The sequence below is a fragment of the Urocampus carinirostris genome, chromosome 11 (assembly GCF_059441175.1).
Source record: "Urocampus carinirostris isolate Australia breed hairy pipefish chromosome 11, RoL_Ucar_1.0, whole genome shotgun sequence".
NCBI lineage: Eukaryota > Metazoa > Chordata > Actinopteri > Syngnathiformes > Syngnathidae > Urocampus > Urocampus carinirostris.
Genome location: NC_142359.1, coordinates 38,435,078 through 38,459,271, shown reverse-complemented (window position 1 = coordinate 38,459,271; position 24,194 = coordinate 38,435,078). Strand labels below are relative to the sequence as shown.

At 40.1% G+C, this 24,194-nt stretch overlaps 1 protein-coding gene across 6 annotated transcripts in view; it reads left to right on the top strand.

Annotated features, from left to right (window-relative positions):
- Positions 1–24,194, top strand: part of nav3 (neuron navigator 3) — a 208,860-nt gene that overhangs the window by 87,127 nt on the left and 97,539 nt on the right. For all 6 annotated transcript variants that reach the window (XM_088348491.1, XM_088348490.1, XM_088348493.1 and 3 more), the window contains exons 8-10: positions 7,605–8,586; positions 16,407–16,522; positions 22,852–22,960. In XM_088348491.1, coding sequence (XP_088204617.1) covers positions 7,605–8,586; positions 16,407–16,522; positions 22,852–22,960 — 1,207 coding nt within the window. The remainder of the gene's footprint in view (positions 1–7,604; positions 8,587–16,406; positions 16,523–22,851; positions 22,961–24,194) is intronic.

The following is a 24,194-nucleotide window of genomic DNA, read 5'->3' as shown; positions in this document are numbered from 1 at the left end:
ACATTTACTGTAGTGTTGCTTACTGTACTAGGAGATAAGAGATAAGAAACCTTATGGACAAAACGAGATTGTTTAACAAAAAATACGTTTTTTTTTTATTTTTCCCGAACAAAAGTTTTTATGCAGCATACACAATTTGAAATGAACAAAAACACGTAAAAAATACAGAGAAAAAAAAGTTGACAGATATGTTGACTAAGAAGTAGCTTCTAGCTTTAAAAAGGTTGTTGACCTCCCATTATATTTTATGTTCTTCTATAAACCAAGGGTCCTAAACTTTGTGCCAGCGGGCACCAGGGCGCCCCGTAAAGACAGCTGAGGTGCCCGTGGACTTGTTTTGAAAATAACTCACCAGTGCTCGGTCATTGTTATTTACAAGTAAAAATGATTTTCTTAGTAGCTGACTGAGTTTAGTCAACCCTACTTTTAAAATCCAGCTTGTAATTACATAGTAACAACATAGCAGACATGGGACCAAGTCACACATGTGCAAGTCTCAAGTAAGTCTCAAGTCTTCACCTTCAAGTCCCAAGTAAGTCCCAAGTATTTTTTTCTTGGGCAAGTCAAGTCACAAGTCAAGTCCCGAGTCTTAGATTGCCAAGTCCAAGTCAAGTCACAAGTCATAAAAACAGCGACTCGAGTCGACTCGAGTCCAAGTCACTAAGTCTCAAGTCCCCATGTCTGCAACATAGTATTTACACGATAAGTTGTTATATTAGAAATGCATTTAAACTGGGTGCCCTTTGCGCTAATTAGTAACAAAAATTAGCTCTCAACTTGAAAAAGGTTGGAGTTCCCTGGGGTAAATGTATGTACAGCTGTGTGCTTGTAGCCTAGAAAATACATATTTGTGGTGTTTTAAGACGCCAACATTTGGATTAAATGAATCAATAAACACTACACGACAGTGGTGATGGCGTGCGTCAAGTACAGCCGTCACCTCCGCACAGCTGGCCGGCAGACACATAAATAGGGCATGAATGTCAAATAGTCGCTCTGATAAAGTTATAAGAATTTAGTTTGACACGTGCAACCTTACTTGGCACGGATTTTGGGAGGGAGAATGTGTGTGAAAAGCCGTCCCGCCATCTGTTCCACGATGGGGAGCGCCACGACTGCTCTGCCAGGAACAGGATTCTTTGGGGACACTGAATATGATTTGACCACTAGATGTTTACTGTATGGTGTAGTCCAGTGCTACGCGATTATTTTCTGTCACGCTCCGACTCGGAAATACACTCATTAAGCCCCAAGATTTACCTTTTTTTAAGTGGTCTCTTACTGTAGTATTGGCAGGGAAAAAACAACAATTGCTTGATATTGGTGGGAACACGTCAGCCCTGTCCATGGCAAATACATTTTTGCCATTAAAAAAACTCAAGGGTCTTATCAGCATTATTTGGTTGCAATGTCTTTAAGTGACGGCTTATTTTTTTGGGCTTTTTGCTTTCTGCTGCCAACATTTATAAAATAGCAAGCATATCGGTCTTTCCCTCTGTGGCCACAGTGAAGTTCTACGTACGCTTCGTCAAACTTCCTTGTCTTAGATTTTGAGAGGGGAGTTTTGTTTTCTCTTTACCCAATCGCTCAACTGTCTCCATAACCGTACCCAATGCTTATACTCTGTTATTAATGCAGTGGTGGAGGCAAAATGTAAACAAAACACTGCCAATGAGAATGCCGCTGCGCCCTAGTGCAGTGGAGGTGCAATTGCACTCTATTCTCAAATGTGCCTGGGCCAGCCTTGACTGAGCCTTGCATCCCCCCATCGGGGGAACGCCCCACTATTTGAGAACCATAGGTGTCGTCTAACCGAAAACAGGTGCTCGAAAGTACGACCACAAACTACGCAGACTCAAAGCAACCAAACCATAAAAATGAAGGAACTAGACGAAATAAGGAAAAAAGATAATAGGGACAAAAGAAAGAAAAAAGAGAAAAAGGAAGAAAGAAAAAAAGAGAGAAGGCCTGGTAAAGAATAAAGATACCCTGAATAAAGACAAGAAGAATAAAAATAGAAGAAAAGTAAAGAATCATAGCAATAAAGAAAAGGAAAGCAGAAAAACACGGGCTTTTATTTCTTCAGGTACCCGTAGCAGCAAGATAGCAGACAATCATCCCAGCTCCCTTTAGGTGAGCTTTATGTTATGTAAAATGAATACAATTTTTTTTAATTTGACTTGTATTATGAAAAATGCAAGTTTAAATAATAGTTCTAACTAAGGTCTGCGAGAAATTAAAATCCAAATATTACAAAATTGGAACAGTGCATAACCTTGTCAATAAAAATAAGAATTATTTTATAATCTTTGGATCAGAGGCTGTTTCATGTGGCCAAGCTTCAAAGTGATTGTTTGTTTAACGTCCGTTTGGTTAGCAGCAATTGTCGTGTCGTAATATGAATAAAGTGAAAAAAGGATTCTTTTTCACATTTTATTAAACGATTTCATCAATACATCTCTCACAAGAAATAGTTCTCTTTTATGGGGAGGAAACATGAGATGAGTGTTTCTCAACTGGTCTGACTTGACGCCCCACCATCCCACCTTAATTATAAGCTGCACCCCAAATCAAGAAAACATTTCCATTTCTCAAACTTATTGAATGTAAGGCAGTTTAAAGCAGATATAGTAGAATACATTCACTTTGTTTTAAAACAAAAGGACCAACAAAAGCTAAATGACTTGAAGTAACAATATTGTCTTCAATGCTCAATTAGCTGCATTTTTAAAGCCCCAATGTGTAATTTTCGACCACAAGATGGCACTGTGTTGTCTGGTGGGAGCAAAGCCAAGTGCCACCAAGCACAGAGTGGCGGCAGGATGCCGAACAAACATGGTGCCAACCAATGAGGGGATTGTATTGTGTAATAGAAATTCCAATTTCTCAACCTATGATTTTTATAATAATTAACATTGGTATGATAGTTTATATATTTTTGCCTAGTGTTCAAATATATATCTTTTTTACTGAATGAAAGTTTGTACCACTAGGAGACACTAAATATTACACACTGTCCTTTTAATGAATTCCAAAATATTTTAAATTCAATGAAAAAGCATAAAAGAAAAAAGTGCAACATTTTTGTTGGTTCTACTGGCTGTTCTAATGTCCATCAACGTGAACAGCACGCGTGGAGCCACGATTTATTATCGCCGGTCGACTATTGCTGCATGTGGGTGCTGGACTGCATTTGAAACAGTCCTTTTCTTACCTTCACCATTTTCATCCTCGAATAAATGAAAACAACCAGCACACACGTCAAATCACTCTAGACCATGCCCCTCTCCCTAGCCTTCTTTCGTCCAGCCTGATGCATGGTTGGAACACCCTTGATAAAAGTAAGACAAAAGAAGGTACCCGCGGTGGGAAATAGAATATATAGATGTTCTTTGAATTCAGTTGGGCATTGTTAACATTTTCCTAATAGAGAAAATATTAGTTTTAAAACTTTTTAAACACACCTCAAACTAAACCCCCCTCCATTAAAGGTGAACTCTGCTTTACATTTTGTTGGCATAAATGTATGCATGCTATTGGATTTAATCGAAAAAAAAATATGCATCGACATAACCCTACATTGTGGGCTCAGAGACAAGTTTAAGAATTTAACTATTCTGAGACAGACACATAGTACGACCATAAAAATATAATTGTGAAAACATTGTAGTAGCATGATACGTTGAAGCTAATACTAAAAGCTAAGTCCGATGAAGTAAGCCATTGTCAGAATAAAATAACTAAATAGCATCAAATGAGTTTTTCTGGTCTGCGATTGGCTGGCAACCAGTTCAGGGTGTCCCCTGCCCACTGCCCAATGATTGCTGGGATGGGCTCCAGCACCCCCGCGACCCTACTGAGGATAAGCGGTGCAGCTAATGAGATGAGATGAGATGAGTTTTTCTGGTTAATCAAAATAAGACTTGAAAATAAAATTAAAATAAATTAAAAACTGCACGTTTTCATCAAGTGACATTTCATTGCTCGTCCAAGCTGAAAGAAAGAAAAAAGCGAAATGTCTGTCGCCATGGTAACAGCCAAGTCACTGCATGGCGGTGCTGTGAAAGAGCCTCAGGGGTCGTAGAAGAGAAAAGAGAGGGCTCTCCAGGGAGGAGGTTAATTGAGCTTGTATTGAACATGTGTTGTTAACGTCACCGCAAACAATGCGAAATGCCATTAACGGGCTAACAGGTACAATCAAACGGATGTTTTATTCAAACTTTACAGTAGTAACAGAAGTATCACAACGAAAACGTGAAGAACCGCCCAAAATCATATAAAAACGTATGCCATATATATATGACAGGACAGCCTCAACTTTCAGCATTAGCTTTGATGGCGATAGAAAAGAACTTCCTGATGGAACTGAAACGCAAGGATAATCTTTATGACGAAGTAATTAAAATACTTGGCGAAAGAAAGAAAGAAGGATGCATTTTGTGTACAAAATGCGTGCAAAATGGTGCTATAGTCTTGATTAATATTACATTTTATGAGATTTATCCCATTCATTTTTTGACTTTCTCTTGTGGCTTTAGTACTAATAAAGGTCTGCGATTAATTCAATTCCATCCATTCTCTGGACTGCTTATCCTTAGGGTTACAGGGGTGCTAGAGCCCATCCCAGCTATCTTTGGCCAGTGGGCAAGGGACACCTTAAATTGGTTGCCGGACAGTCGCAGGGCACACAGAGACAGACAACTCACCTGCTCATTCACGCCTAAGGACAATTTGGACCAGCCAATTAACCTGACATGGATGTTTTTTAAATCTGGGAGGAAACCAGAGTGCCCAGAGGAAACCCATGCAAGCACAGGGAGAACACGCAAACTCCGCTCAGGAAGACTGGTAGCTGGATTTGAACCCATGACCTCAGAACTGTGCCGCGGACACTCAAACCACTCGCCTTAATTCAATTAAAAAAAAAATCATAATGCAATCGTTTGATCAGGGACTCTTTCATGTGGCAAAGTTTCAAAGTAATTGCTTGATAAAAGTCAGTTCAGTTTGTAGCGATGATAGTTGTAATACAAATAAATTGAAAGAAGATTTTCATGAATAACAATAGATTGTCATTGGTACATCTTGCGCAAGAACGTTTTCTTTTTTTATAGTTAGAGAGGAAACATTTGATCCTTTATGATATGAGTGCAACAAAATGTAGTTTTGGAAGTATTCTTCCAACGGGGACCAGACTTTGCCAAAGTCGCGTGGATATGTGTGAAACTCCACAGGAGACATGCTTTATGTAGAATTGAAAAACTGAGCGAGAATGGAAAAGTTTTCCGGAAACTCCGAGAGTTCAAACTTCTCTTTCTCCTATGTGGATTGTAATATCTCTGCATTTGAATTGTTTTTGTTCTGGAAAATAAAATAGAGTATTTCACTAGGTCCCAACCTAGTTTTTAGTCAAATTCCCCCTGTGATAAAAAAAAATTCACCCGAGTAAACTTTATTATGGCAATGCCTTTGCGTTTACTTTCCTAATAGAATCCATTTTAGGTGAAAAGTGTACTTTATTTTATTTTTTTACAAAGATCATGTCTTCTAGAGGCCTAAGCATATGTTTAAAGAACATAAAAGTATAATATATTGTACCTGTAAATGTTTCTTTTTTGTTTTTTAATTTCATTGAATTTATTTTCAGCAAAGTACAACCATTTATGGCATTCCCTCGTTTGTTACATTCCAAAAAATAACCCAAGACAGGTAAAAAGTGTCCTTTTTATTTCAAAAGAACAAAACATTTTTTTGAGGCCCCCGCATTTTTAAAAAAAAAATAGTATTGTATACTCTACCTGCCAAAGTTTTTCATTTTCACTTTTCTAATTTGTTTTAATTTTTTTTTTTAACCAAAAACTAATATCTTGCAAATACGATACAATAAAATGAATGCATAAACAAATTAAAAAGATACATTAAAATATACATAACCCCGAAGAATAAATAAAAATAAAAATAATAAGATAATGATATTGATAATAATAATAATTATAACAAGAATAAGAAGAATGATGAAGATGATAATAATAACAGTATGAGAGTAAAAAATTCAGATTCAGATTCAGATCTACTTTATTGTCATTCTAGTACACGTGTATACAGAACGAAATGTCGATGCATCTGACCCCCACAGTTTCCTTGAATGTACAGATATAAATAAAGTTGAATTGTATTTTGGCTTCGTATAGTATTTTACCATAGTGCCGATAGTGCAAGAAGAGTAGCTAACCAGATGTGCAAAATGGGCAGTCAGGTTAACAAGTCAGGTACACAGTAACATTAACACTGTAACAATAACGCTGTAATTACAATAGTGCAGAGAGCAATGTGCAAGGAGTGGCAAGCTATAAAAAAACTGCCAGTAGTGCAAAAGGTCAGATTAGCAGCCGTTTAGATTTAAGTTAACTATATGTTAGATTGACCATTTAACAGTCTAATGGCCAGGGGGACTAGACTATTGCGGAGCCTGGTGGTCCTGCACCGCACACTGCAGTACCTCTTCCCAGAGGCTAGCAGAGTGAACAGTCCATGATGGGGGTGAGAGGGGTCCCCGGTAATGTTCTTAGCATGGGATAGGCAGCGCTTCTGGCCAATGTCCTGAATGGAGGGAAGTGTAGTCCCGATTATTTTCTCTGCTGTCCTCGTTACCCTCCTCACACTACCCCAGTCGGTAGCGCTGCAGCCTCCACACCACACAGAGATACAGCTGGTCAGGATACTCTCTATGGTGCCCCTGTAGAATGTGATGAGGGAGGGTGGGGGCAGGTGGGCTCTCCTCATCCTCCGCAGGAAGTACAGGCGCTGCTGTGCCCTCTTAACCAGTGATGCAGTGTTCACGGACCAGGTGAGTTTGTTTGTAATGTGCACCCCTAGGAACCTGATACTGCTGACAACCTCCACAGCCTTGTTGTTGATGCAAAGTGGGGCATGGTTGGGCTGGTTTTTCCTAAAGTCGACAATGATCTCTTTAGTTTTGTCAACATTCAGGACCAGGCTAATCAAACCTAAAACGATACAAACACAATAAAAAAAAAGAGAAAACCATATTTATAAGTAACATACACACACAAATTAAGTATCTTCCTTAGGGATCATAGCTACAAAAAATACAACAATAGAAATGAGTAACTTTAATATAAATAAAATATTTAAATGATTAAAATATTTTGAGAGATGTTTTTTTAAACGTTCAGTCACATCAACTTTAGTTCTTGGAAATTGACCCGAAAAGGTTGTGAATTTCTATTTTCTGAAATGATTTAAACATTTTATAAAATTATCTTCTTTAATCGTTTCTGAATATCACGTACCACCTTCATGTACCCAGCCTGATATAGGTCAAGTCAAGTCACATTAATTTGTATTGCCTTTAATCACAACAAAAATCTCAAGGGCTGCACAGGCAAACATTACAACATCACCTGACCTGAAAGTTAAATGAGGACAAGGAAACATAAAACAAAAAAATCAGCATGAGCAAAATTAAGAAACCCTGAGAAGGGGTCGCTCATGAGATAATTCAATGGAAATGAATGCTGTTTCATTTTTTGTCTTTCTAGCAAAATGTGACCTTTATCAAGAATTTGCTGTTTCTCTTCCAGAAGCAATGAGGAGCATTCCAGTAGCTGGCTGTATAAAAGGAAGTGGAATCGGTGGGAATGTCCCCGCCAGCCTCAGTGGGCAGCAGCTGGCCTCTGCCATCCCCTCCAGCAAGTCCTGGAGGAGCAAGTCCATGAACCTTAAGCACAGTGCCACTTCTTCCATGTTGGCCAGCCCTACCACCTCTCCCCCAAACCCAGTGCACACCCAGGAAGGCAACGACAGCCCCAAAGTTGGAAGTTCACCCCATCGCTCCATGCTCGATAAGTTTCGTGTCATCAACCCTCGATCTGCATCCCGTGCGTCGCCGTCCATGGTGGAGATGACTCTGCAGGAAGAGGACGATATGTCAGAGTACGGTGAGGATGCCATCACACCCACTGGCCCCGTATGTAGCGGGAGCACCGCAACAGCTAGGTCTATACCCTCCAAGACAACTGCGCCATGCAAGACCCCGTCTTCGAATTCTAAGGCCAACGCCAGTAAGTCCACTTCCAAAGACAAGGACAAAAGCAAACCTGCAAGCAAGCAAGTTTGTGTTCCACCCAAAGAGGATCGAGACGTCTCTACTGACTCAACCAAAAAGACATCTAAAATTGCCAGCCTTGTGCCTAAGACGGCAAAGCAAGGAAAGAAAGAGTCCTTGAGTTCCAGCGTGATCCCCAAACCCGGACTTAAAGCTCCCTCCACGGGCGTAGCCAAACCCCAGGGGCAGTCCCAGAGTTCAAACCTGCGAGGTGGAGAGTTGGACAGAACCAAAGTGAGTAAGGGCGGGCAAGGCAACAGTTTCTACACGCAGAGATCCGTCGGCGGTCCGGAAGGAAAACGGACAAGCATGACCTCTTCCACCAGCACGTCAGCTTTGTCTGCCTCCACCGGAGTTGCGGCAGGGGGAGCGCTTGGAGGAAACGGAGTTGTTCAGCTTCCGCAGCAGCAGCAGCACAACCACCCCAACACGGCAACTGTGGCACCGTTCATGTACAGGCAAGACCAGTTTTTGACTTTTGGGCAAAATTACAATTGGGTTTTTTAATCACTTCAATTCTGGAATCTTATATAACAGAATGATTTCAGAATCGATTAACTGATGTAAGACTCCAATATGATATGATAATAGGTAGAATACCAACATCCCAATAAATTTGGCAATCGGGATCTCTTTTAAGCCTCGGCTTTTACTGTACATCGGATTATTTGCTAATTTTGTGATGTGATTCAAAAATAAATGTGAAATCTATCGTTTTTAATAAGAGAGTAAGTACCGTTTAAAAGCCTGAGGAATGCCCTCAATGTGATCATGTTAAATAGGCATTATTTCTCCATTAAAAGTTGGTTGGTTGGTCAGTAGGTCAGTTGGTTGATAGGTAGTTAGGTAGGCAGGTAGGTAGGTATGTTGCTTAGTTGGTTCATCACCATGTAGGTAGGTCTGTCAGTCTCTCCGTGGGAAGGTGGGTCGGGTGGTCGGTTGGTTGGTTGGTTGGTTCATTTTACAAGAAGAATTTGACCCAAAGAAGAAACTGTCAATCAGTTTCCTCATAGGATTTATTCCAAATCCGTTTACACATACAATAATTCTGGTTTTGAACAAGGTAACTAACCTGAAAGGAATTATTGTTCGATACCTAAGTAAGGCATATTTGGGTTTCTTCAAACTTTTACATTGAGTTACAAAACTTCAAACACGCCAATCTTTGGGCTTTAATGGGTCTTTGGCTGCATGTACACATAGTTGGTGTATATTACAGTACCAATACATACCAGGAACAGAATCTTGCACTTACTGCCATGTAATTAAGTCTGCCATCCCTTTACCCCACTTATCTGTTGAGTTCTCCCCAGCATTTTCCAACTATGGTCTCAATGACTTTTTATGCATGTATTTGGATTCATGTTGATATTGATCTAAAACCACCCTGGCACATATTACCTACATTACATATGTATCCTTGCACCCATGCATCCATTCATCCATTGTCTGCATCGCTTCTCCTCAGTAGGGTCGCGGGGGTGCTGGAGCCCATCCCAGCTATCTTTGGGCAGTGGGCAGGGGACACCCTGAACTGGTCATATGTATCCTAACATTCTTAATTATCTTGGTGTTCACATGCGTGGACATAGTGGATATCAAACAAGAAGTTCTGGTCTTAGCAGGTAAACATCTTTTAATACATTTTTATCCTGGAATGACACTTCTAATCTCATTGTGATTATGTACTCTACATTGTAATCAATGACAATCACAATTATGTTCTATTCTATTCTGAATCTCTAAATCTGTCCACCCAAGACTATTCTTTGCAATGACAGGAGAGAAAAGCAATGTTCTGCCGAAGTCTATCCGATGTCTTTTGTTCTGAGAAAGAAATATACAATTTTACTAAACCTGACTTAATCCCTGGCCCCTTCTGTTTGCCTCCTTTGTGGTGCGTAGTCAGCCAGAGAAATTATGGATCTTTTGAATACAGTATCAAAAGTATCAAAAGTATCAAAATCTTTTGGAAATCTCTAACTATCACAGATAGCCTCTGACTACAGTAACAAATAAAAAATAAATTTGCACGATTAAGTAGGCAAATTGAAGTAGTTTTTACTTTTCTTCTAAAGTAGTAGTCATCTTTTGTCAAGCTACTCAGCCCACCTTTGCATTAGTGACCTATTATGCAATTGATGATGCAACCAAGGACTTATGTGATTTGAAATTCAGCTTTAAGAAATGTACCCTGAAAATATTCCCCTCTTCCTTTTTCTTATCTGCGCTTCGACGTGTAAAATAAAGCATAAGGGCTCTATGAACTGAGTTGAGTATTGTTAACACATACTTAATAGAGAAAATATTTACCTTTCTTCTTTTTAAGGACACTTCAAAAAAGGAACCCCACCTTTAAAGAGTTCAATGAAAATATATTTTTTGGGGTTTGAACACATTTATTGACACTAATAACAGCAAACAAACAATGTGAAGTTTTAACAACCCTTCTCGACAATCTTAACAGCAATCAAGCATATTCACAATTTCGTTATAATGGGGAGAGAGATTTTTTAAGGGTTATAGTTCTATCTTCTTTATTCATTATCCATTATCCATTATCGGTCAGTTCATAATACGCTACAAAGCCTAGGAGCCGGGACTCTTACTCTCAAGCAAAAGGCCAAGCTAAGGTCCTAAGCACATTGCCAATTTCCCATGAGATTAAAGTAGCTACCTCTGTCATTGCTACTCCTACAAAACAATAGTGTGCATGTCACCAGGGCGATGATGCGTTCAAGTCATCTCTAATAGCATAGCACGCACTGAAAATGAATATGTCAATTATAATGCAGGGTTTCCGCAGATCCTTGAAAAGTTATAAATATCATCAAATTGATTATTCCAAAAATAAGGCCTTAATTGGCATTAAAATGTCTCTGTTTGGGGCAGCACGGCGGCGCGGTGGTTAGCGCGTGTGCAGGACAGTTCTGAGGCAATTGGTTTAAATCCAGCTACCAACCTTCCTGTGCGGAGTTTGCATGTTCTCCCCGTGCTTGCGTGGGTTTCCTCTGGGCACTCCAGTTTCCTCCCACATTCCAAAAACATGCATGTCAGGTTAATTGGCCGGTCAAAACTGTCCCTAGGTATGAATGAGCGAGCAAATTGTCTTTCCCTGTGTGCCCTGTGACTGGCTGGCAACCAGTTCAGGGTTTCCTCTGCCCACTGCCCGGAGATGGCTGGGATGGGCTCCAGCACCCCCGTGATCCTACTGAGGATAAGCGGTGCAGATAATGGATGGATGGATGGATGTCTCTGTTTTCAAACGTCTTAAAACTGTGAACACATCAATTAGATGTATATTTGTTTGAACTAAAAAAATATTTCGTAAGATTTATCAATTGTTTTCTTTTTTTAATTCACCAATTTACTTTAGTGGCAACAATGCGTGACCACAATAACAGAACTATTGAAACAATGATGTGGTTTCAGTAGTGCCTTTCAGAGCTGATGCATCTCTTAGGTCTACTAACAATGGACATAGCAACTTCAGACAAAGAAGTTTACTTCGTACCACGGGAAAGTGTAAATTTAATGAAATGAAATGAAATGATCTGCATTTATATAGTGCTTTTCAAGTCAAGACTTCCCAAAGCGCTTTTACAGCCATGTAAGGCGCTAACCTGCTTATTGGGGGCATCAGGGGTTCAGTGTCTTAACCAAGGACACTTCGACATGTAACACGGAGGAGCCGGGATTCGAACTGTGATCTTTTGATCCCAAGACGAGCGCTCTACCTCCTGGGCCACTGCCGCCCTAATGAGAAGTGGCTCTCAGATTAAAGTTTTTTTCCATGGCTCAAAGCTCTGCCAGCCTAAGTGTACGAGGCACAATGTATTGTCTGCAAAAAATATTTGTTTTTTTTTTGTTTTGTTTGTTTTAATTGTTTTTTTTTTCAACTTGGTCTTAAATTTAATTTCAAAAGGAATTAAAAAGTCTTAAATTTAACTTTCCTTAAGCTGTAGAAAACCTGTAATAATGTGAATACAATAATCAATTCGTGGTCACTAATTAGATAAAATTGGAAAAGTTCCAACAAATTCTCACAACACACAACTATACCATGACATGCTGGTTAAAAACACAGGTCTAAGCTACACTTTGGGGGTCTAAAATGATGGCCAATATCTCTGAAAGAAGTAAGGGAGGATAACACTTGGGTGACAGTTTTTATCTACACCTCAGCAGGTGCAACTTTTTCTCGCTCTGTGCTTGGGTGCGTTTTTATTTTATTACGTCTGTTGGTGTGGTGGTGCCACGCCGTTATCATCAAGCGCACCGGACATCATCCTTGTTACTGCTGGTGAACTCGATATGTGAACACACACCGCAAGTGTTTCATCAGGGCCCCTTTCTTTTTCCCCTTTGAGGTGCCCATCTGTTGCAAGTGGAAACAGTCTTTAATCGGGTGCCATCACCAACAGAAAGTGCTGTTTCCATAAAAAAAATTATGTTTTTGCAGGGTTTTCACGATGAATTGTATGAGGAGAATTTTGACTGGTTTCATTTTAAAGGGACACTGTGCAAGAATTGACCACTAGATGTTGCTGTACGCAGTGGTTAGCGCATGTGCGGCACAAGTATGAGGTCATGGGATCAAACCTTCCTATGTGGAGTTTGCATGTTCTCCCCATGTTTGGGTGGGTTTCCTCCGGGCACTCCGGTTTCCTCCCACATTCCCAAAACATGCATGTCAGGTAAATTGGCCCGTCCAAATTGTCTCTAGGTGTGAATGAGCGAGTGAGTTGTCTTTCTCTGTGTACCCTGCGACTGGCTGGCAACCGGTTGAGGGTGTTCTCTGCCCACTGCCCGAGGACAGCTGGGATGGGCTCCAGCATCCCCGCGACCCTACTGGGGATAAGCAGTGCAGATAATGGATGGATGGATGGATGGATGTTGCTGTAGTGTGTAGTGTAACTGAAAATTGGTGCTCAAAGTACAAGGAAGGACACAAACTAACGGGCACTCAGTGAGTAACCAAACCGCAACATTTTCTTCTCAGATGTTTGTTGGGCCTTTCACAAGATTTGGGGTTTTGGGGGTGTCTGTAGCAGCTAAAGGTCAGCTCCCACTAGGTGTGCCTTATATTATGTAAAATAAATACAATTTTCTTGTCCTACGAGAACAGTATTATCCCAGTTATCGTTATCACGGTTAATGGAGGGCAGAACCACTAGGTGGAAACCTATTATTCTTTTAATCATTTAGGTATTACCCAAAACAAACCCAATTTATAGGTTTAGGTGTTTGTTTAACAACTTAAAGTAAGGGACTTTTTTTGCACAACTGTAGGACCCGATCCACTTCACTTTAAATCAGGGCCCGGGAACTTTTTTGACTCAAAGAGAGATAAAAGCAAACTATTTTGATTTTATTTTTGGAAAGAGCCATACCATATATTTAGACAATATTCAACTAAAGCGCTCTCCAGACAAAAGCTTATCATTCAACACATTTTATTTTACTGTGTGACATTTGATGATTTGATAAAATGCTTGAAATAAGAATAATGCCAGAGCCTGTTTCCCAAATATCAACAAATATACCACTTCAAACTTGTCACCCTCCCGCAATTACTTAATGATTGAGGACGAAGCTTATTTCAACCTTGATTTTTTCATAAATAATAGTTTCAAAACAAGGTGCAGGTAGTTATTTTGTAAAAACATCACAAAATTCTGTAAACGAGCATCCTGACGTATTTACTCTCGGCGCAGACAGAGCAGGGCGAGAGGCAGGACGGAGTCCTTACCCGGTTTGCATAGCTCCACCCATCCATACCGCTCAACCGATCAAATTGCTCTGGGTGCTCCTCTGGCTTATCTTATGTGTTTTTTTTTTATCATAAGGTGTCTAAACAGTGAACATTAAATTATTAAATGTTTTTTCCATATAACAATTCCTTAGCGATGTACAGCCAAAACGAGATCTTTTTTTGTTTGTTTTTTGGTGTAAACAGTTCTATAAATGTATCCTATTTTTACTGGAGCGGTCAAAGGTTTGTTTTGTCGTTTGTTTGGTTTTGAGTGAACTATCTCGTGCTAGGCTCTCTCATATCAAAATTGGCTTGAGTTAAATTCGCATGGAATCCATTTTGTCTCCGAGCCATATGTACTCATGAAAAGAGCCGTATATGATGTGATTTAAAATTTGTTACACAGTAGATATAATCTCAGTCCACAAAGAAATCTTGAGGTATGTGACGTTTTAAAATATAAAAACAATCCATATTAAAATGATTTATAAGAAATTACTATTTAACATTATGTCAGGAAGATTGGAAACAAAATTCATCTTACATCAAGAAGGCCCAGAAGTTGGGGCCAAAAATAACCCAACGGGTTGAGTGTGGACACATCTACTGGGTCTAATTTGTTTAATTGCTTAAAATGACAACGGAAACACTTAATTTTCTTTCAACCACCCCAAATTTGGGGTAACATTGTACAAAATAACCCAATGAACACCATTTGACTAAAACAAGCCCAAGAATTTGGGTCATTTCGTTGTTTTAGTTTTGTATGCGTGCGTGTGTTTTAAGGATACACACTTTGACATTTCTGACTGCAAAAAAAAAATCACTGCCCAAAATTGGTAATTGAATTCCGAGACTCTTGACCTCAGATACACGTTTTATCATATTGAATTTAATACGTAAACCAAGATTAGTATGCCAGCATGATCGCATGCAAAAGCCCAATTAATAAACAGCCACAAATAGTAAAAACAAGATTGTGGTATATTGTTTTTTTAGTACTCAAGTGACACATGCAACTGTTAAACAAGCTAATGAGACAGAACCTGTCTTCAATGTTTGTTTGACATTCACACAATTACTGTGAGTACAAATGTCAGCCTGGCATTCATTAGTAAGACTTAGACGTCACCCTTTTCAGTCTCGCTCAATTTTTTTTCATTAGAGGCAAATTTAAATAAAAATCTTTGTATGATGTTCTTGTTGTGGCACTCAACGGATCGAACCTTATTTTTATTTTCTATCATTTTTTGTTTTGTAATGTTTTTTTGTTTTGATTTATTGGTTTAGTTACATTTTGTATTTAAACTAAATTCTCAATAATCTTTGTTATAGGTCTGTTAATCAGGCTAGCAATGTGTTTTTTGAACATATAGTTAAGTCTTGTGGTCTGTTTTTATCATTAAAATCCCTAATTGTGAATAATAAGGTAATCACTGCCCTACATAATAATGTGAGGAAAATTTCAATCTGCTAAAAATAAAATAAAATGAAAATTGAAAAAAATGTAAAAAACTGATTAAATACCTTTTTCATCCCATAATTTGAATCCCCAGCCCAAATAGGAGTACAGTAGACACTCTGGATAGGGCATTAATACTCTGTGAGGTTCATATCTCAAAGTGAAATTGCTGTAAAGCAGGGGAAAGATACCTTATGGTAATTAGCTCCAATCCCCAACTAGCACAGATGAAAACAATAAATTGATAAAATAGTATATAGTAAGTACTGCTTAGGAGTAATGTATGATTAAATAGCATGACAAAAAAATACATGTAAAGGAAAAATTTAATTTTCTTTATTATTGGCGTTACTTAAGCTAGTCAAGTGGAGTATCAGGGAATGCGGATGGGGGAGAAAATAGTTACGGTGGCGGAATTAAAATAAAACTCATTGTAGAATGTTCACTTGCAAAGAATTTCATGCCTTTGGAAAATATTGTTGCTTGCTTTAATTATTACCTTATTTTTCAAAACAGTCCTGATTGTTGATTGGTTATGGCCAGTCAAAATAGCGAGCGTAGCCCTTTGTGTGCCTTCTTCATATTTGTTGAGAATTGTAATCTTTTTTTACAGATATCAGTTTTTTTTGTGTCTCGCTTTAGCATCACTGCAAGCCTAGCAAAAACTTATAATACAATAAATACAGTATTGTATTGCTGACTCGCAAAGTCTTTACGAACCATACAAGTTTCTAAACTAAAAAAAAACAGCCAAAGGCATTATGGGAGGTTTTTCAGCCGATAACATATCAGCATTTTCATGATGCCGTTAGGTAAAGCAATAGCAAACCAGAATTTTCTATGAAGTAAACAAATATAAGACAGTATGTGGCTCGTAACTCTCATTGTCATCCGCACTAAAACCACAAAGTTTAAAGTTTTTGGGCATGAAAAATAATCATTTGGTGATGTTGTATAACAGGGAAAATGCCATAAATAGTGGCCTGAAGCATATTATTCCACACCGCAAAGGGATTCATGTTTTTCTGTGTTTGATTATTTTATTTATTAAAATTTTGCAGGACGTTCTCTGAGAACGACTGCACCATGGTTGCCCCGGCAGACCCCTGCCTCAGCCCCACCAAGGGGGAGTTGGTCTACGGCAAGACGGCCAAACAGTGCCTAGAGGAGATATCAGGTATGAATACACACACACACACACACACACACACACACACACACACACACACACACACACACACACACACACACACACACACACACACACACACACACACACACACACACACAGACACACAGACACACATGGCAAGCCTTATCTTAGCAGGTTTGCCATGATGTATGCCTCTGCTGTTCCCTCATCTATTATAATGATTCAATGCTGTTCTGTGGATTTGGCTTTGCTGTACCAGCGTTTGTTTGCCAATATTTTTCAATTCAAGCGTGTTTGGCTTAGATGAAACGTCCGAAATTGCACTATTGATTGGTAGTCCATTTTGAGCAAGCAGGATATGTGGCTGCATTCAATCAGACAAATATAAGGGTTCTCATGGGACAGAGAGACACTGATGTGACTCAGACGAGGTGTTAATCTTGTCCGTGCAATAAGCGTGTGGAAGGTGATGGCTGTCTTTGTATGTCTATTTGGGGAAGACACCGCCCACAACTCCCTCGTCCCCCCTACCCGAGCTCGCATGGTGTCGCGGAGGAAAAAGGTCACTGCTGACAGTCGTTCACAGGGAGCATCTGTGGCCCTCTGTAGAGTGCCTTCTTCCAAAAAATCCCTCACAAGGCGTCATATGACACGCACGGAGCTAAGACGTCTTTATTGGCTCTCACACTGTAATCTCAACTAATTCTTTTTTTGGGGGGAGGGGGTTATTTAAACTTTAGTAGACACTCAAAATAAGGGGACAAGATATCAATGGATTTTGCATTTGCAACGAGGATCAGGAGAGGACTTTTCAGATAAAATAGTTTCATCCTGTCCTAAACCCTCCTTCAAGCCCCCTCTTTTTTATTAAATCTTCAAAATCACAAAGAACAGATCAGCTCTAAAAGGTTTGGTAATCAAAGAACAGAAACATGATAGGCCGAGAGCTACAATGATGTAATAGTCAAAAGAACGAATAACAATGAAAAGTATTTGTCAAAATAAAGAACTGGCATCCTATGAAATCTCCTTTGCACTTGTCCAATATTAAAAACAGAATCAACTTATCAGGGGGCCTGGGGTGGATTATACTCACTAAAATAGAAGTTCACATAAAAAGACGTCAATTGTATGACTTTTGATGACATGACCCTGAAGACGCTGTATTCCCAAATTCAAAATTTGACATTTAATATTAACTGCCACTCGAGTTAATAGCCATCAATCGCGCTCAATTAATGACAGTGAGTGAGTTAAAAAGACACCTGAACAGAAATCAATGTACTATTCCAAAATAACAAACACAATAAAAGTTCAGAGTTCAGTTTAACATGTTTTTTTAAGACCTTCCAATTTGGCTGCGTTTCTTCCCAGCCTTTTCGTTTTGAGTGTAAAATTAGACTGCTGGCCGTTCACTCATTTGTTTGTTGTTGTCACATGTCCCACCGTCTGTTTGCATTGCTTCCCTAGCTAAGGTGTTGAGTGGTCGAATGTCATTTTAGGTTTTCCTAGCCTTTATTTTGATTTTCGAAATTCTTATATGCCATTATTCAAAAAGATCAGTAAAAATCAATGAACTGTATTTTTGATATTTTATTGCAGACCTAACAGACCGGGCCATTTTCATTGATGAACTTCTCCTTGAGGGATAATACATTCTGATTCAGACCTAATTTCATTGCGTCCATCTTCCTTTCAGTTATTACAAATTTGGTTATTTTTAAACATGTGTTCAGCAGCTGTGGGTCTAATAAAGCTTGCAGTGATTTATGCGTAAAAGGCTGCTTGTGCGTTGATTCGCGATAAGCCGCTGAGCGCCTTCTGATAGTGTTTAATTAAGTTTACAGGTGCACTGTCCAAACCACTGTCAAGGGTGGAAGGATAGTTTGAGGGAGAAAGGGGGAAGGATTAATACAGCTCGAGGGTGCTGAACAGAGTGAGCGAGCGAGAAAGAGAGCCAAACGGAGATAGGTAGAGAGAGAGAGAGAGAGACAGAGAGACAGAGAGAGACAGAGAGAAAAAGAAAAATAGAGTCGTGCGAATCGTCAGCTGGCAGCGACTTCGCCACCCGATGACACACAGAGGAGAAACTGTAGGCAGCGAGGTGCTCATGAAGCGCATGGGAGGAGCAGGAGGAGGTCAGGCTACAAGTCAAGATTCTGTCATTTAATGAGGAAGAGAGAGAGGGTGGATGTGAAGAAAATGTAGCCGGCTGGTGGTGGTCGAGGACTGAGACGTTAGAGAATGATGACCAGTTAAAGAGTGAGGAAGGTGGTAAATCATCATATTTGATGAAGAACATGGGGTAACTCCAGGACAGATTCGATCTTCACTCAACCACCTGAAGGGGAGTTCTTTCTTGCCCACAGTTTTGGAGGCATGTCACCTTCTCCATCTTTGGACTTAGTCCCACATTCCAAACCAGGATGAACTTGTTCCTGCCTGGCGGGAGTGAGCGACAAGGTTAGCAGGCAAAATCAGTTGGGCATCCGTAAGGAGACATGAAGAGAGGCGCGGAGTTCTCAGTGTATCAGGGGAGCAGCCCGGCTCTGCGAGCTCCCCAGCCACTCCCGGATAACCTCAACCTGCGGCTTAAGCAGCGTTCCCTCACCAACCTTACCCTGCACGGCCACAACGATGCTTCGGAGCCTCACTCCCAAAAACGCCAGAGTTTCTTGGTATACCCATCTTCTTTCCCACAGCGAGAAGGAGGTAGCCTCCAATGTAGCCCGAGGAAGGAGATGGCTGCTAGGAACACCAGCCCCCGAGCTCGTTCCCTGTCACTCTCCCTCACCAAGATGCTCTCCCGGTCCGAGCACTCCCTCATCCCCGTGCCTTGGAGGTGTACCGCGGCAGGTGGGAGGCCACAGAGAGCGTCCTGTGGTGCACACCCTTTGGGTGAGCCTACTCACAAGCTTAGACAGCAAACAGAGGGAAGAGAAAAGGGAAACGGCGAGTGCTCACATGAGGAAGATCGCGTAAAGCGGGGAGGCGGCCAAAAGGAATGCAGTTTTTGGGCAGAAGATGATGTTTCGGAAGGAGGACCCCGAGAGGGAACTGCTCAGTTGGATCAGGATGTAATCCTCAGCATGTTAGGCGACCTGGAACAGGTGCTGCACAAGCAGCCTCGCCCACGTAAGTTGAAACAGAAGCTACTCAGATTCCTCGATTACCATGACAACGACACTTTTCTTTTCAAAGAATCAATGTGCATTCTTTTATCAATCCATTGAGAAGTGAAGTGCATGTTGTAGCGTATCTCAAAAACCTAACAGCGATTTTGGAGCCGACCATCACTTGCCTGAAGTAAGCCACTTTGCTTGTTGTTGTAGCTAACACTTGATCTGGGTAGTGGTCATGTCATATTTGCTGAAGCACTTTCGATCAACATTGTTAATGGTGATGGAATTATTATGGGTGTGCTTAAAAAAGTTGAAAGTTAAATATTTTCTCTATTAAGAATATGTTAACAATGCCTGATTGCATTCAAAGAGCCCTAATACTTTTTATTTCACCATGGCTACCTGGTTTTATCTTACTTTTAACAAAGCTGTTTAGGGAGGAAAACATTTGGTAGGAACAATTTGGGCAGGGGTGTCTATATTTAGTTGCTATTTGTTAGTGTAGATAACTACACACATAGAGAACTATATGACCAACGTTCAACACTCTAATTGAAAGTAAGAAGAAGCATGCTTCAGGTGCATAAGACCTCAAATATTACCTTGGGTACCAGGCAAATATGACGAAACAAATAAGTGACTTATTGCAAGAATTGCAATGACCACTGTTTTGGAAGGCGATATCCATTAAATGCTTGTGCTTCATTCCAACTGATGTTGAAACACAATATCAATCCTGCTAGTCTGCCAACATACACATATTTGCAGCGCATGATGAACGAGGTGACAGAGGCTGCAATGATAACACAAGCCAGGAGGTGGCGGGCACGGTTAAAAAAGTTCCAAATGCCAGCTCCTTTAAATTCTTCTGGTTTGAATCTGCCTGTGAATGGCCTTTTAATTAACCATGTCTACAGGTGCCTTGCTTCACCATTGATTACCCACTCACGACGTCACACTTAATTGCAAACTGGCCATCAACTTGGTTACTATTTAACAGGAAGAACTTCTAACTCTTTCTTGAAATGGAAAGGGGGCTTTTATTAAGATTTCTGAGCTTCCATTTTTGAGCAAGGAAAGATGAGCAAAAGAATATTACAGTTGCCCGGTAACTGCAATTGTTAGAAAACTGTACAATTCTCGCAGCACACCGGACAAGGTCTGGCGGCTCACTGGTTGAAAAATAAAGCTTTGTAGGTTGCAGGGATTAAATTACATTCACGTCTTCTTTGGCTGAACCAGAAAACTGATCAGAGAGCCTGGTGTTGATAGAGGTTTGGTCCTTTGGCTTGGAAATGTGTGCAATGTTTGCCTTTGGAGTCATTCTCAGCTCTTTTCTAAAGTGTGCAGGTGCACAAAATGCACTCAGAAGTCCATAAATGCAATGATGTCAAACTATGGCTGTAAGCTCTTTCTCTGTGTTGCATTTAAGTGGTTGAAACCCTGAGAGACTAATCATGTCTTCTTAAATGATTAAGTAAATGGTGTGTTGTAGCTCAAGGGGAATTTTCCTATTGGATCCTCAAATGCAGCCTATTCTGACGTTCCAACAGTAAGATTTTACCTTTATGGTCCAGATTGCTCTGCTTTGAGTTTAGCAGTGTGGTCTGTGTGGTCTGTTTGCTTGAGCCAGTCCAAACATAACCTCAATTATACCAGAGTAGCCCTTAGCTTTTCCGAGGTCACCCACAAGGACGATGCTGCCAAATTGAGGGCGGATGTCAACAGCAAGATTGTGTTTGGAGGTATTTGTCTTTCATTATTCTACATGATGTCCCTTTATTAATTTTTTTGTCTTAATGAAGTCGGTTTCCTCGAGCTTTCCGCAATCTGATAAGTGTTAAATCAGTACTGCCAAGGCCACCACTCATTCATCATGGTTGGTCAACTGTCTGACTCCAACAAAACAAGAAGATTGCTGTCAGATTATTTTCATGCCAGCAGTACGTAGGAGTCATTGCTTTCTGTATTGTGAGGAAAAACACCAGAACAGTGTGGAATTCTATTCGGGATGTGATCAATCAGAAAGCACCGTTGCAATTGCTTCGGAGTGCCCCCAAGTCGACTCTGGAATTTGTTTCTTATGAATCTATACCTAGGTCGGCGTTTCTCCTCGACGCAGCACGTAAACGCCTCCATTTCTTTTTTTCGCCTTCTGGCGAGAAGTGAGGAAAGCTTGTGAAAGTTGGAATCTCTTCGTGAGCTCTGCCTCTATGAATTGAGTTTGATGTCGGGCTGTCGGCTCAAAGACTGAACCCAGATTATATGTTCTGAAGATAGCTCTGAACAACCTCTTGTTACAAGATATAATTTTCCCAGCAAGAAAAAAAATCAAAAATATTTGATGAATTATCAATAAATCCCAATACAAAATCAAAACATATCTTTTTATGTACACATGTTTCCCTTCAAACAAAAGTTTAAAATTAAAAAATGGCCAACAAAAATTCTTAGCTTCATCAAAAATTCTTGAATTGTTTTGGGCTTGGTTTTTTATTATTTGGAAAACAAAAAAGAGAAAAAATTATCCCAAACTTTAAACATTTATTTGTCATCCTTTCATCTTACAGCTCAAACCTGCACGTGGGACACAAATGAAAATAAGTCGGTTCTGCCCCTAAAATTGAATTATATTTAGTCACGTCAAGTCAAGTCACGTTTATTTGTATAGCCCTTAATCACAAAGAGTCTCAAAGGGCTGCACGGACCACAGATTATTGCCAATGCAGGTTAGCTAAATTTGGGGTAATGTGATCAAACCTTCTTGTCTTCGTTAAAAGCCTCGCTGCAGAATTTTGTACCAGTCACATTGTTATCTTTATTTTTAGACGGCCGCCTTATCCCGCGTCCGCTGGCGTTCTGCCAAAAAAAACCGCAAAAAGTGAAAATCTGCGAAGCAGCGACGCCCCTTCAAAAAAAAATAAAAAATAAAAAAAATAACCATTACAGACCGCGAAGCTCTGAAGCCGCGAACGTCGAACCGCGAAGCAGCGAGGTCCCACTGTACATCTATATTGCGGACCATCTCGCCTTTTTAGCCCTCCGACCTTTTATCATGACCATCTTAAATAAGGTTTTCCACAATACAAAAACAAAAAGTGACAGCCGTTATGACTTTCAATGGCCATTTATCACTCGACTCCCCCAACGATAACAAGAGATTAAAAAAAATGTGTCAGAATGTCCTCACTCACGAGGGAAAAGAGCTGACTAAATGAAACATGTCTGCAGGAGAGGACCCGGAGACCAGAAGAATGAGGACGGTTAAGAACATTGCTGACCTGCGGCAAAACCTGGAAGAGACCATGTCCAGTCTCCGGGGGACGCAGATCAGCCACAGGTAAGCTGAGAGATTGTGACTGTTTGGCACAATGCTTTCTTTCTGTATTTCTACTTTTTGCCGGACTCCTATTAAAGTGTTGCCAAGCTTGCAGGCATTCAAACAAGCGTGAACTGAAACGATTGTGTCACTACAAAAAGTGCTAGGGATTATTTTGAGAAAGCCTTCTGCCACAAATTGTTTCAAAGAGCCTTGATTGGAAAAACGGGTAAAACCAATAGGTGCAATTTTAGATATAACCGTAGAACTTTTAGCAATTACAGTGGCTCCTCTACTGTACATAAAAACTACTTTATTCACGAGAAATTCAAGGTGTCATTTGAGCAAAAATTTGAGCAAAAATCTGACCTAAAAGAGAAAATTGACGTTGCTAAAATTTAGACCGCTCACCCCATCATCAGCTCGTCCAAGTTAGTATGTGCATTCCCCTCCATACATACCTGATCCCACTCTTTTGTGTTGTGTTTTTGTTATCGTGCTCTGTTGTACTCCCTCACTTCTTTCACAACTCTCTCCTCTACTCTCTCTGCTCTACTAACATCTTACTTTTGCTCTTAAGGTATATTAGTGAGTTTAAACTTTTACTTGAGTATGGAAGAGACATAAGTACTTCTACTTTTATACAAGTACTACAGTAAATAGTTATGCTTTGAAAAATATTGCTATTTTCCCCAATTATTTTTGGATAACCCTGACCAAGACCTCATCTAACTAATTCTCAAGTCCACTGTGGAGTGTCCCCGATACATTTGCCTGTTTTTAATATTGATGTCCTTGACTCAATTCAATATCTTTAATATAATCCCAAAGGAAGAGATGCCTCAAATTATTAATGAAGTTCCCTCCATTACCATCTCTGTCGTCTCGGTATTTCTAAGGTTTAATTAGGTGGCTTCCTTCACCTTCGCAACCCGACTTGGTTTTCTGACCACGTCTGAGCAGACTTCATTACGATAGCAAGAGATTGCACTCTTCTCTCCCAGTGTATTATTTTAGCCGCTTTGGCCCATTTACCAAGGAATACATTGCCGACAGCCGAGACGGATAACGTTCTGCGAATGTGTGTGTGCAAGGATGCGTTTGTTTTCTGTTTCTTGGAGGCTTCCCAGCCAGCCGTGATCAATACAATACGCCGACTTTGGGTGGCTTTTCGTTTCGACTGAATAGACTGAAATATTCTGACCGTACTCTCCTCCTGTAAATTACGAATAAACTAAATATGACAAATTTAATG